Genomic DNA, 13,357 nt, shown 5'->3' with positions numbered 1-13,357 from the left:
CTAGCGCAATTAGCTTGCAAATGCATGCTAATTGGCGCTTAACGCACTCATCCCCAATGATCAGCGACCAGCGCGCCAAAGATTGGGTCGCTGGCCGCAGCAAAATCAACGCCAGCTCCGAGCTGGCGTTAGATTTTGCGGATCATTGGGGAGGAATGGTGAGCCCTGTCCAGCATGCAGTTGCATGCTGGCAGGCCTCCCTTTCCCCCCCAAAGCAAACGTGAACGGGGGGGCTGTTCACGGAGGGCTGGAGATCCGGTGGTCTCCAGCACCCCCACCCCCTGAACCCACAGAAATCCAAGTGGCCACCTCCCGAAAAACGCTGTCCTACCCTCCCACCCAGCGACTGGGGGGGGGGGGGGGGGGGGGGGGGGCTGGAGGATCGGTGGGTCTCCAGCCCCCCAAACCCCCACAAATCGTTGATTGGCCGCCTCCGGCTAAAGGATCGCCCACACGGTGATGTATCGACGGGGACCTCCAGCCCACCCCAACTCCTCCCCTCCAGCGTTCTACTTAGGTTCCCTGGTGGTCCGTGGTGTGGTGTCATGAACCCCCCCCCTCCCGACCCCCCTACCTTTTGTTGGAGGAGGGACACAGCCTGCCTGCCTCCCTCCTCTTCTAGTCAGTCGACGCCCAAAATGGCAGCGCCCAGCCCCGCCCATTGCATCCTGGGATGCGCTGGGCGGGGCTACAGACCATCTCCACCTGCTGGTAGATGGACACAACCCACCAGTCTATGGATTGATCTGCTTGATGATATGGAAACAGTACTATTTTATTGTTTCTTTGTATATTGAGGTATAGTTATGCTGAATTACTTAATTTTGTATTGTTGTTTTCAATAAAACGTTGAAATATAAAAGAGGTTGTAGACCTAGGCAAAAGGCCCTGCATTCCATCTGATCTGAACTGCTGCCCCTGCTCTGCTGTCTGACTGACCTGTCTGAGCAACACCTTACAAGCCAAGACTCCTGCCACCTACTGGTCACCTAGGCTGTCTTCACTCGGGTTGTATAAGTGCTGTCATTACTCTTGGGTTAGGCACTGGCTGACTAGAAGCCTCTCTTAGGGTTCTGTGTATGTATGCTTGCGTCAGTCTGAATAAAGATAAGACAGTGTCATAATTCTTGCATCTCTTTCACTGCATAAGCTGCTACATAAATCATATGCTATTTACATAATATCTGTGGGATGCTGTGTTAGTTCTGTTTAGGTCATTAGGATTTGGATCTATGGATAATAAACAGAAATAAAACAGAGAAAAGAAAATAAGATGATACCTTTTCTATTGGACTAACTGAATACATTTTTTGATTAGCTTTCAAAGGTAACCCTTCTTCTTCAGATAAGAAATCTGAAGAAGGGTTACCTTCGAAGTATTCAGTTAGTCCAATAAAAAAAGCATCATCTAATTTTTTTTCTATATTTTGTTGTATTTCTATTTATTACCTTTAAAAGTGGACTAACACGGCTACCACATCATTTTACTCAGAATCTATAGCTAAAAGGGAATGTAATTACCCTCTGGAATGTACATCATCTAGCACCAAAGGCTTATACTAAGGATAACATTCCCAATCACACCCAAAAAAGGGGGGAGTTTAAACTGTGTATGCATCACACTCCACTTATATGAAGGGTGGAATATCAAGATTAAATAAACTAAACTGTGTCCAATTATCCTTTTCCACCAGGTTTCTTAGATGCAGCTTATGTGCACCCTTCATTAGGTGCTATGCATTCTATCTGCCAACCTCATTTTTTAGACTTCTGACCATTTGCATACAGATATCTAACTATATTCTTTATAGTCTTATTTGCAACCTGCTTATTTAGTTGATTTAGCTACTTTGAAATCATTCATATTTCTTTGTTCTTCATCTAAGCTACTTTGACTTTACTCTAATTTCCCTATTATAATGGCATCCTTCGACAATACCTCACTCCTGACCAAATGACAACTCTGCATCAGTATCTACTTTTCAATGGTTAATGATGACAGCCACATTCAATTCTGATTGAGATGGTATTATGGTCCACACACATCTCTGTTGGTGAATCTCACTCCTTTTCAGGGAGTCAATGGTTAAAAAGCATTTTCTGCAGAAAATAATCAATACAAGGGTGTTTACAAAATGGTGTTGTTTATTTATAGTATAATACAACATCTTTTCCCTTTTCTGTTTTAAAATGGATCTACTTCAGTAAGCTAATAACATTCTGTGTAAAAATCTCACTCCTTGGTGTTCTGTGCAAGTGACGTTTTTAACCTGAGCTAAAAGTGAGATTTAGTTCATTTTCACATTCCCAGGACAGAGGTTCAGCTTTGTTCTGTTTTACCAGCTCTCCACGCTCCAGCTCGCTCTTCATTGTCAGACTTACATTGGATGCTGGTCAGTGCTCTGAGGAAAGATGCAGAATACAGATTTGTATTACACAGCTCAAACTGAAAAAGGTCCTGGGAGAAGAATGTTAGGGAAAGGCTCAAGGAACCATTTCTACATCGAGGATACACATAAGTTCTGTTTTCTAATATGCAGCTGAACTGGAGTTTTCAATTTAATGCATGAAGCTGGTGGCTAAGCTGAAAGGCTGACGTGTGTGCCATCTCTGGGGCCTCAGTATGGAAGTTGGAAGGTTTTCTTGTGCATGCATGGAGAAACATTATCTGTTAACTCCTTCTACAAATTAGGACTACTGGATTCCTCTGTTTGAGAAGTGGGCTCCAGCAGGGTCACTGCAAGTGTCTCAATCAACAAAGCAATTTTGTAGCTCTTTCCACAGATGAGTATTTATTCTAAACATGTGAGTGATTAAGGGCCATTTTCAAACGCAGCACTAGGTGCAGTGGCTAATAATATTTTTCACTTGTGTGAAAAGTACAGACCTTCACTTTGAAACTCTTTCTGGCTAAAAACTATTAACTTTTGCAATCATTTTTAAGTAGGTGCATTTTTCATAGCAGACATGCACAGATGTGAAATTTCAAGGGATCGGGCATTGAGCAGCACTGGAAAATAGCACAAGAGAATTGAAAACAGCTTCCCAAAAAAAGAAGATACAAAACAAACAAACTATGGAAGCCCTGTGCAGATCTATAAGCAGATTGAGGGACGGCAGGTACATGGGTGAATTGCATACAGCAGGGCATTAAATGAAAAGGAAATGGAAACAGAGAAGAAAATAAAAGACAGGAGAGAGAGGAGGACTGGAGCAGAACCTAGCAAGCAGCCACACAAGGAAGGGAGCTCAGTCAGGGCTGTGGGAGTTGTCAATGGGTCCTTCATCTTCTTCTGAATCATCTATGCGACTGTTCTCTCTTTCTTTAAAAGCAAGACTCCCTCATGGCACAAAATAGAAAAGGTTTGAAGAAGAGCAACTCAAATGATAAAGTTACAGAACTCCTCTTGTATGAGGAAAGACTAAAGAGGTTAGGGCTCTTCAGCTTGGAAAAGAGATGGCTGAGGGGAGATATGATTGAGATCTACAAAATCCTGAGTGGTGTAGAACAAGTAGAAGTAAATCGATTTTTCACTCGTTCCAAAAGTACAAAGACTAAGGAACACTCGAGGAAGTTACATGGAAAGGAAATACTTTTAAAACAAATAGGAGGAAATATTTTTTCAATCAATGGTTAAACTCTGGAACTCTTTGCCGGAGGAGGTGGTAACAGCGGTTAGCGTATCTGGGTTTAAAAAAGGTTTGGACAAATTCCTGGAGGAAAAGTCCATAGTCTGCTATTGAGACAGACATGGGAAGCAACGGGATTTGTAGTATGGAGTGTTGCCACAATTTGGGTTTCTGCCAGGTACCTGTGACCTGGCCTGGGAAAAAAACAAGAGAGAGAGAGAAAAGCAAGCATTATTAACTAGTTTCCATAGTGTACAACCCTTTTCCCATAGTTTTAAACTGAAATTTTCTCTAGAAGTAGACATTTTCCCCATAGTTTTAAACGGAACCCTTTTCTAGAGGTAGAAACTTAACAGCCAAAAAACTTTAAAAGGATAGAGGGAAGGCTCAAATCTTCCTCTAAAAGACAGTTATTTTCTGTTCTTTGGTTGCTGGAGAGATAGCACTGTCACCGACCTCAATTAGGTGTTAATTAAGGTGTGAGAAAGAATATTTACATAGGTTCCTAAGGGCAACCTGATTACTGAGTTAGCTTGAAAAAGCCTGTTTTGAAAAGGTCCCCTTAAATTCAAAACTATATAATGAGGAAACGTCCCACTGAACTTTCTTTCTGAGAAGTTCTGAGAGAAGAGGACATTTCTCTGGTAAGTGAACACTATTCTGCTTTGGGAACTTAAAGATTGGGGTTTAAAGAAGGAATCGTAGATTAGTGAAAGGCAGAATAAAAATATAAAAAAAGCAAACTTTACCAACTAATCTCCATACTCTTTTCCCCCTAGTTTTAAAACTTGAACTTTGTACCACAGCATTAGCAGATGGCCTCTAGCAGGCACTGTAGGACCTAGTTTAGTCTTCATCCCGCCCACCCTCGCCAACACCCACCCACCCCTAGCACAACTTTTCATTTATAGTCAGTTATTGTAATTAGGATAACAAGCAAAGGAGTGCTCTTACAGAGTTTTAAATATATTTCATTACCATCTAAGAAGGAAACAATAAATAAAGACATTTTTATATTAGGCTAATATCCTAATACTTTAGCAAGTTTTAAATTATTGAAAAACTGAAAAATACTAAGGAGCTAGCAGTCCAGCAGTGACATGGATGCTATCCAGTCTTTTGCACAGAGTGCCACATGTATGATTATCTCTCAGTTGGTGAGCGGTTATAAGTGTGTGCCCGATGCAAAGAGCTCCTAGCTCTCAGAGAACGGGTCAGTTCTCTTGAGGCAAGAGTAGCAGACTTGGTGGAGCTAAAGTAGACAGAGAGGTGCATAGAGTAGACCTACAAGGATGTTGTAGAGAAGTCCTACCTCCAGTCTGGTAGCCCCTGTGCTAACTTGGAGGAGGGAGGTCTCCTAGGAGAGCATCACCCTGATGAAGTAGGAAGTACTCCTGTAGACAGGACCTACCCACCAGGGGATGTACTATCCTCTTGCACCAAGGATATGTCTCCAAGTGCTGCCCAGGAGCGAAGGGTTAGGTGGTGGTGGACGTGAGGATAGCCTGGTGACTTGCCTGCCTGGTACGAAGGTGGCGGACCTCACGCGTCACCTAGATAAGATTTTAGATAATGTGGGGAAGGAGCTGGCTGTATTGGCACTTGTGGGTATCAATGACATAGGAAAATGTGGGAGAGAGGTTCTGGAAACCAAATTTAGGCTCTTAGGTAGAAGGCTCAAATCCAGAACCTCTAGGGTAGAATTTTTATGAAGTGCTACCCGTTCCATGCACAGGGCCCAAGAGACAGGCAGAGCTCCGGCGTCTTAATGCCTGGATGAGATGATGGTGCAAGAAGGAGGGTTTTAGATTTGTTAGGAACTGGGCAACATTTTGGGGAAGGGGGAGCCTATTCCAAAAGGATAGCCTCCACCTTAACCAGGGTGGGACCAGGCTGCTGGCATTGGCATTTAAAAAGGAGATAGCGCAGCTTTTAAACTGAAAACTGGGGGAAGGCCGATAGTCGCTCAAAAGTGAATGGTTTGGAATAAGGTATCCTTCATAGATATCACCAAAACAGGGAAGATATCCCGATACTGAGTTTGCAAAAGAGACCATACTAGATCAGGTGTCCTTAAATAAAAATCAGACAAAAAATTGCAAATTAATACTGTCAAGCACTGAGCATGATGTAAATAGGAAAACAAACATAGTTTGAAATGTCTATATGCGAATGCCAGAAGCCTAAGAAATAAGATGGGAGAGTTAGAATATATTGCAATAAATGAAAAATTTGATATAATAGGCATCTCTGAGACCTGGTGGAAGAAGGATAACCAGTGGGACACTGTCATACTGGGGTACAAATTATATCGTAGTGATAGGGTGGATTGAATTGGTGGAGGGGTAGCATTGTATGTTAAGGAGGGCCTTGAATCAAATTTCTACAGGAAACAAAACACATCTTGGAATCCCTGTGGATTGAAATTCCATGTTTAAAGAGAAAAAGGATAGTGACAGGAGTGTACTACCGTCCGCCAGGCCAGGATAAACAGATGAATGTAGAAATGTTAAAGGAAATTAGGGACTTTAACAAACGGGGCAACACAATAATAATGGGTAATTTCAATTACCCTGATATTGATTGGGTAAATGTAACATCAGGGCATGCTAGGGAGGTAAAATTCCTTGATGAAATCAAGGACTGCTTTATGGAGCAGATGGTACAGGAGCCGACAAAAGAAGGGAAAATTCTAAATCTAGTCCTTAGTGGAGCGCATGATCTGGTGCGGGAGGTAATGGTGCTGGGGCCTCTTGATAACAGTGATCATAATATGATCAGTTTTGATATTAGCTTTGAAATAAGTATACGCAGGAAATCCAATATGTTAGAATTTAACTTTCAAAAAGGAGACTATGATAAAATGAGAAGAACGGTGAAAAAAAAGAGTAGCGGCTGCGAGGGTAAAAATATATTCCGCGCATTAAAAAAGGAGGACGGAAGACCAAATGACAGCCGGCGTGGTTAAAAAGTGAGGTGACAGAAACTATTAGAGCTAAAAGAAAATCCTTCAGAAAATGGAAGAAGGAACCGACTGAAAATAATAAGAAATAGCATAAGGAAAGGCAAGTCAAATACAAAGTGCTGATAAGGAAGGCAAAGAGGGACTTTGAAAAAAAGATTGCGTTGGAGACAAAAACACATAGAAAAAATATTTTTAGGTATATTAAAAGAAGGTAGCCGGCAAAAGAATCGGTTGGACCGCTAGATGACCGAGGGGTCAAAGAGGCAATCAGGGAAGAACTCTTTACTTAAGTCTTCACCGAGGAAGATTTGGGAGAGATACCAGTGCCAGAAATAGTATTCAAAGCTGACAAGTCGGAGAAACTGAATGAAATATCTATAAACCTGGAGGATGTAATGGGGCAACTTGACAAACTAAAGAGTAGCAAATCTCCTGGACCGGATGAACTTGTGGGAACTATTGTCAGTAATAGGTAATTGAAGGGTGGCCAATGTAATGTCGATTTTTTAAAAAGGTTCCAGAGGAGATACGGGAAATTATAGACCGGTGAGCCTGACGTTGGTGCTGGGCAAAATGGTAGACTATTAAAAAGAAAAAAAAAATTACAGAGCATATCCAAAAGCATGGATTAATGAGACAAAACCAACATGGAATTAGTGAAGGGAAATCTTGGCTCACCAATCTATTACATTTCTTTGAAGGGGTGAATAAACATATGGATAAAGGTGAGCTAGTTGATACTGTGTATCTGGATTTTCAAAAGGCATTTGACAAAGTACCTCATGAAAAACTCCAGAGGAAATTGGAGAGTCATGGGATAGGAGCTAGTGTCTTATAGCGGATTAAAAACTGGTTAAAAGATAGAAAACAGAGAGTAGGGTTAAATGGTCAGTATTCTCAATGGAGAAGGGTAGTTAGTGGGGCTCCCCAGGGGTCTGTGCTGGGACCGCTGCTTTTTAACATATTTATAAATGAACTAGAGATGGGAGTAACTAGTGAGGTAATTAAATTTGCTGGCGACACAAAGTTATTAAATCGCAAGAGGATTGTGAAAAATTACAAGAGGACCTTACGAGACTTGGAGACTGGGCATCTAAATGGCAGATGACGTTTAATGTGAGCAAGTGCAAAGTGATACATGTGGGAAAGAGGAACCCGAATTATAGCTACGTAATGCAAGGTTCCATGTTAGGAGTCACCGACCAAGAAAGGGATCTAGGTGTTGTCGTTGATGATACGTTGAAACCTTCTGCTCAGTGTGCTGCTGCGGCTAAGAAAGCAAATAGAATGTTAGGTATTATTAGGAAAGGAATGAAAAACAAAAATGAAGACGTTATAATGCCTTTGTATCGCTCCATGGTGCAACCGCACCTCAAATATTGTGTTCAATTCTGGTCACCGCATCTTAATAAAGATATAGTGGAATTAGAAAAGGTGCAGAGAAGGGCAACGAAAATGATAAAGGGGATGGGATGACTTCCCTATGAGGAAAGGCTAAAGCAGCTAGTGCTCTTCAGCTTGGAGAAGACAGCTGAGGGGAGATATGATAGAGGTCTATAAAATAGAGTGGAGTGGAACAGATAGACGTGAAGTGTCTGTTTACTCTTTCTTTTCAAAAACACTAGGACTAGGGGGTATGCAATGAAGCTACAAAGTAGTAAATTTAAAACGAATCGGAGAAAATGCTTCTTCACTCTTTTTTTTTTTTAATCTTTATTTATAAATGCTTCTTCACTCAACGTGTAATTCAACTCTGGAATTCGTTGCCAGAGAATGTGGTAAATGCGGTTAGCTTTGTGGGGTTTAAAAAAGGTTTGGATGGTTTCCTAAATGAAAAGTCCATAGACCATTATTAAAATGGACTTGGGGAGAATCCACTGCTTATTTCTGGGATAAACAGCATAAAAAGTTTTGTACTTTTTTTTTCAGATCTTGCCAGGTATTTGTGACCTGGACTGACCACTGTTGGAAACAGAATGCTGGGCTTGATGGACCTTTGGTCTGTCCCAGTATGGCAATACTTATGTACTGTTTGGAAAACAGGATACTGGGCTAGATGGATCATTGGTCTGACCCAGTATGGCTACTCATGTTCTAACTGTGTGTGCATGACCGAAGGGGTGTGACCAAAGGAGACTGAGCCCCCTTGGTGCTATTTGTGCTTTTCTTTTGTAAGACTTTGTGGTCCACTCTCTCCATGGGTAAAAAAACAAAACAAAAAACTAAGATCTGGTGTGTAGCACTGGGAGCAGTTAAGACTCGTGGACAAACATGTTCAGTCAGCATCAGGATTTGATGTTATATAGCGAGTCTTGCTTTCACATCTAGTAACTCTTTAAATTCTGTTGAACGCATTCCTTCACCCCTTCCTGCTGAAGGCGTGCCCTTCCTGACAGGATAAAGTAGGGTCAGTGACTACTTCTCCTAATACAACATTGAGTCCGGATTTTTTTTTTTTTGGGGGGGGGGGGGGGGGGGGGGAGATGGGGGAGGAGGGGCAGAAGTGGAGGAATACACTTAGATATTGATCCAGTTCCCTTGACATTCATCTTTGATAGATCTGTTTATTAGTTGGGATTCTGAGAAAGGGGATATCTGTAGTTGGAGAGTGGTGACTCATACTTACTCTGTTTTAAATGTCTTTGTGGGACCAATGTGTGGCTTCTGTCAGGAGACGTTATTTAAGGTCAGGGAGAAAATAACTCAAAATGTCAAAGTGCCGCTGCCTAGTTATAATCATTGAGTATTTAAATGCTTCAGTAAAAGTTTCTTCATATGGAACTCACTTCGCCTCTAGAGCCTTAACTGTTGGAAATTTTTTTTTTAATTTCAATTGATAATAAATTTACATCTAATAAATACAAACAGGAAAAAACATCAAGTCCACATCAAGGGAAGGGTGGAAATATGCATTTAAGGAATAAATATCTGAAAGGAAATCTGCAAAGATGAAACCTTCACACGTTGCCCCAATCTGTCTGACCTTTCATATTATCTGTACATTTGTCTTTTAGATTGTAAGCTCTTCGAGCAGGGACTGTCCTTCCATGTTAAATTGTACAGCGCTGCGTAACCCTAGTAGCGCTTTAGAAATGTTAAGTAGTAGTAGTAGTAGTAGTAAATTAAGACCCTTACTAATACAAAACCCATGTCTAGCTTCAAATCCTTGCTTAAAGCTCACCTCTTCAATGCTGCATTCGGAACCTAACCTTTCGAACATATAGGTTGCCCCAATCTGTCTGACCTTTCAGATTATCTGTACATTTGTCTTTTAGATTGTAAGCTCTTCGAGCAGGGACTGTCCTTCCATGTTAAATTGTACAGCGCTGCGTAACCCTAGTAGCGCTTTAGAAATGTTAAGTAGTAGTAGTAAATTAAGACCCTTACTAATACAAAACCCATGTCTAGCTGACAATAGAAAGAAAATCATTTAACTTCTTTTCCTAACAAAAAACTCTCTAACTAAGCAGGTTAAAAATATATATATATATAGGTTGAGCCAGATAACCTCAAAATGGACTTACAGGGGAACCTCATAAAGAACATTGCCCCTATTGAAAGTACATGAGTCTTTTAACTGCAAAAATGACTTCCTCCATCATTGTGTAGCTCACACTACATCATAAAATATCTGTAGCTTTCCACCACAAAACAAAGTCATTAAAAAAAAAATAAAACCACATCACTTCAATCTTATCCATTTCACTCACAAAAGAAACCAGAAGGGTAGCTCGTTCAGAAAAACTTAGTCAAATCAAAAGATTCTAATGGTGCCAATTTATCTGGCTCGCAATCCCTGGAAAAACCTTTGAAAGTGGTATCACATGACTATCAATTGGACATACTACTACTATAAATCATTTCTATAGCGCTACCAGTCGTACGCAGCGCTTCACAATTGAACATGAAGAAAAGACAGTCCCTGCTCAAAAAAAGCTTACAATCTAAACCAGGACAGACAGGACAAATAAGGGCAGGACAGATAGAGGACATGCTATCTTCTGAGGAGCTGAGGGGGTATTTTTCTTCTTACTCTTACCTGTCCTCTTCATAGTAACACAAATCCAAAGAAATTAGAAGAAAATAAAAGTACCATAGGCAAATCAGTAAGCCTTTAGATGATCATCTCCTGATTCCAGGCTCTTTTTGGCTTTGAAGGGACATGCCCTGTGGCCGTGTGCCCCAGGAGCAGGCAGGCTCTTGTTATCCTCTGCCGGCCCTTCTAGATGATGTAATCGTGCCAGCAGATGCCTCAGTTGCTCTCACACTCCAAAGCCAGCAGGTCACTCGCTAGCAACAGGTGCTCTTGCTCCCTCCACTCTCCCCATGTTTTGAAATTTTAAGTTATTTTCTCCTGAGGAAGCCTTCTATGAGGGCAAAACACAAACCATGTAGGAGATTTTCTCTGTCAGTACCATATATTTTGTACATTATCTTTGTTTTGGAAATATTTTTGCTGTGGAATTCCAATGTTTGGACATCTATTGCAAAGAAGTGCTTTTCCACCCCATCAACTTATTCTTTGAATATGTGTTGTTGAATGATATGAAATATTTTTTATATAAAGAAGCTGTTGGCTGCATACAGTTAGTGAAAGAATTTTTCCACGTGTAATGATTGACATGAATAAGCCTTTTTGGCCTATTATGGGGTTTTAAAGTATTCCCCTCTGAGCATATGCCTTCTCCCTATATATATACATTTAATTTTTTGTTAAAAAAATGTTATTTTGGAAAGTTAATGTGACTGTTTTTCCTCCTTAGCAGTTGACTGAATACACTTAATATACCTCTCTGAGAATTTGCGATTTCCTATTATAAATTACTATATGGGGAGGGGGGGGGGGGGGGGGGACAGACGCGGTACATGCCTTTCTCAGTTCTGCACAACCTGCCTTTCTTCTCTGCTGAGCTTCAAATGCCAGCTGGGTCTCAGCGTTTCCCTCACAGCCTCTCTCTGCATAGTCCCTGAGATACTGCTCCGTACCTGCTTTCTCCTTGGCTCCACTTTGCTCCGCTACGCTGTCAGAGCTTGCTGTGGTAATGAAATCCTGTTCCTCCTCCTCCTTCTGTTTTGCATCACTGCAGCTCATTCCAGTCAGATCTTTGCACATCTGGTTGAACAGCTGTTTATGATGAGGTCGAATAAATTTGTAAAACCCTAAAAGATCAGAAAGAGGGTGAAATTAGGCCTTACCTGCTAATTTTCTTTCCTCTAGATCCTCCAGACCGTTCAAGACGCTTGGGTTATGCACTCCTACCAGCAGAGGGAGACTGAGAACACTAAAACTTCTTATACAAGTAGCCTTCTACTAACCAGTAAAACAGTAACAAAGCAGAGGAACAAAACCACTGAATCCACACTTAGATCCCCTCCCCTTAAGACGGGGGAATTCAACTGCAGATGGGCACAAACGGTACCACAAACTGCCCTTAGTAAAACTCCAGGACCCAAATCACAGGAGCTACTAGAAATATCAGCAACTGAAGTCTAATGAAAATATCATACTGAACTGTCCGATATACTGGATGGGCTCGTGAACGGTCTGGAGGATCTAGAGGAAAGAAAATTAGCAGGTAAGGCCTAATTTCACCTTCCTCAGCAATCCTCCAGACCATTCAAGACGCTTGGGACGTACCAAAGCAGTAAACACATCTAAGGGTGGGACCTGCGAAGCCCAGAGGACAGGAATGCAGCTCCAAAACTGGCATCCTCCCTTGCCTGTACATCCACTCTGTAATGTTTGACAAAAGAATGCAGGGAGGACCACACCGCCGCTCTACAAATGTCCGGTGGAACAAAACTACTCTCTGCCCAAGAAGCCGCCATCCCCCTAGTGGAATGTGCCTTGAGCCCCACTGGCACCGTACGGCCATGCAATATGTAAGCCGAAGAGATGACATCCTTCAACCACCGAGCTATAGATGCCTTAGAAGCAGCCGCTCCCTTCTTCGGCCCCCCATGAAGGACAAATAACCTGTCCGAAGACCTGAATTCTTCCGACCTGCGCAAGTAAACCTTCAACACTCTGCGCACATCCAATTTCGCCAAACGACGCTGAGAAGCATCCCCCGTCCGGTCCCCCAAGACCGGCAACGAAATCACCTGATTGACATAAAAGGAGGATACCACCTTTGGCAAAAACGAAGGGACTGGACGCAGCAAAACCTTTTCCTTAGAAAACCACAGAAACGGAGGCCTATATGAAAGAGCCTGAAGTTCCGAAATCCTGCGAGCCGACGATATAGCTACCAAAAAGACCACCTTCATAGTAAGGTCTTTTATCGGACAAGACTCCAAGGGCTCAAAAGGAGAACCCACCAAAGAGTCAAAAACGATATTAAGATCCCACTGAGGAACTACCGGCCGCTGAGGAGGACGAAGCAACTTCATCCCCCTCAAAAAACGGACCATATCCGGGGAAGACGCAACCAACCTGCCCTGCACCTTACCCCGAAAACACGCCAAAGCAGCCAGCTGCACCTTCAAAGATGACAATGAAAGGCCCTTCTCAAAACCATCCTGCAAGAAATCTAAAATCCACGACACAGAAGCTGTCGAAGGGACACACGCCCAGTCCCCACACCAATCTTCAAATATGCGCCACACACGCACATAGGCCAAAGACGTTGAACGTATGCGAGACTGCAGCATCGTCTGAATCACCTGAGGGGAAAGCCCTTTCCTTTTCAACCGTTCCCTCTCAAGGGCCACACCGTAAGAGAGAACCGAGCCGGATCCGGCATGACAATTGGACCCTGA

At 42.2% G+C, this 13,357-nt stretch overlaps 1 protein-coding gene across 1 annotated transcript in view; it reads right to left on the bottom strand.

Annotated features, from left to right (window-relative positions):
* Positions 1 to 2,149: 2,149 nt before the first annotated feature.
* The window catches only part of RTEL1 (regulator of telomere elongation helicase 1), a 222,911-nt gene continuing 211,703 nt past the window's right edge, over positions 2,150 to 13,357 (bottom strand). Inside the window, exons 33-34 of the mRNA XM_030213444.1 lie at positions 11,582 to 11,755; positions 2,150 to 2,402 (exon numbers count right to left, since the gene is read on the bottom strand). Of these exons, the coding sequence (XP_030069304.1) occupies positions 2,395 to 2,402; positions 11,582 to 11,755 (182 nt within the window). The 3' untranslated portion in view covers positions 2,150 to 2,394. The remainder of the gene's footprint in view (positions 2,403 to 11,581; positions 11,756 to 13,357) is intronic.

The sequence above is a fragment of the Microcaecilia unicolor genome, chromosome 8 (assembly GCF_901765095.1).
Source record: "Microcaecilia unicolor chromosome 8, aMicUni1.1, whole genome shotgun sequence".
Classification (NCBI taxonomy): Eukaryota; Metazoa; Chordata; class Amphibia; order Gymnophiona; family Siphonopidae; genus Microcaecilia; species Microcaecilia unicolor.
Note: the sequence above shows the minus strand (reverse complement) of the source record. Positions and strands in the feature narration are given on the sequence as shown.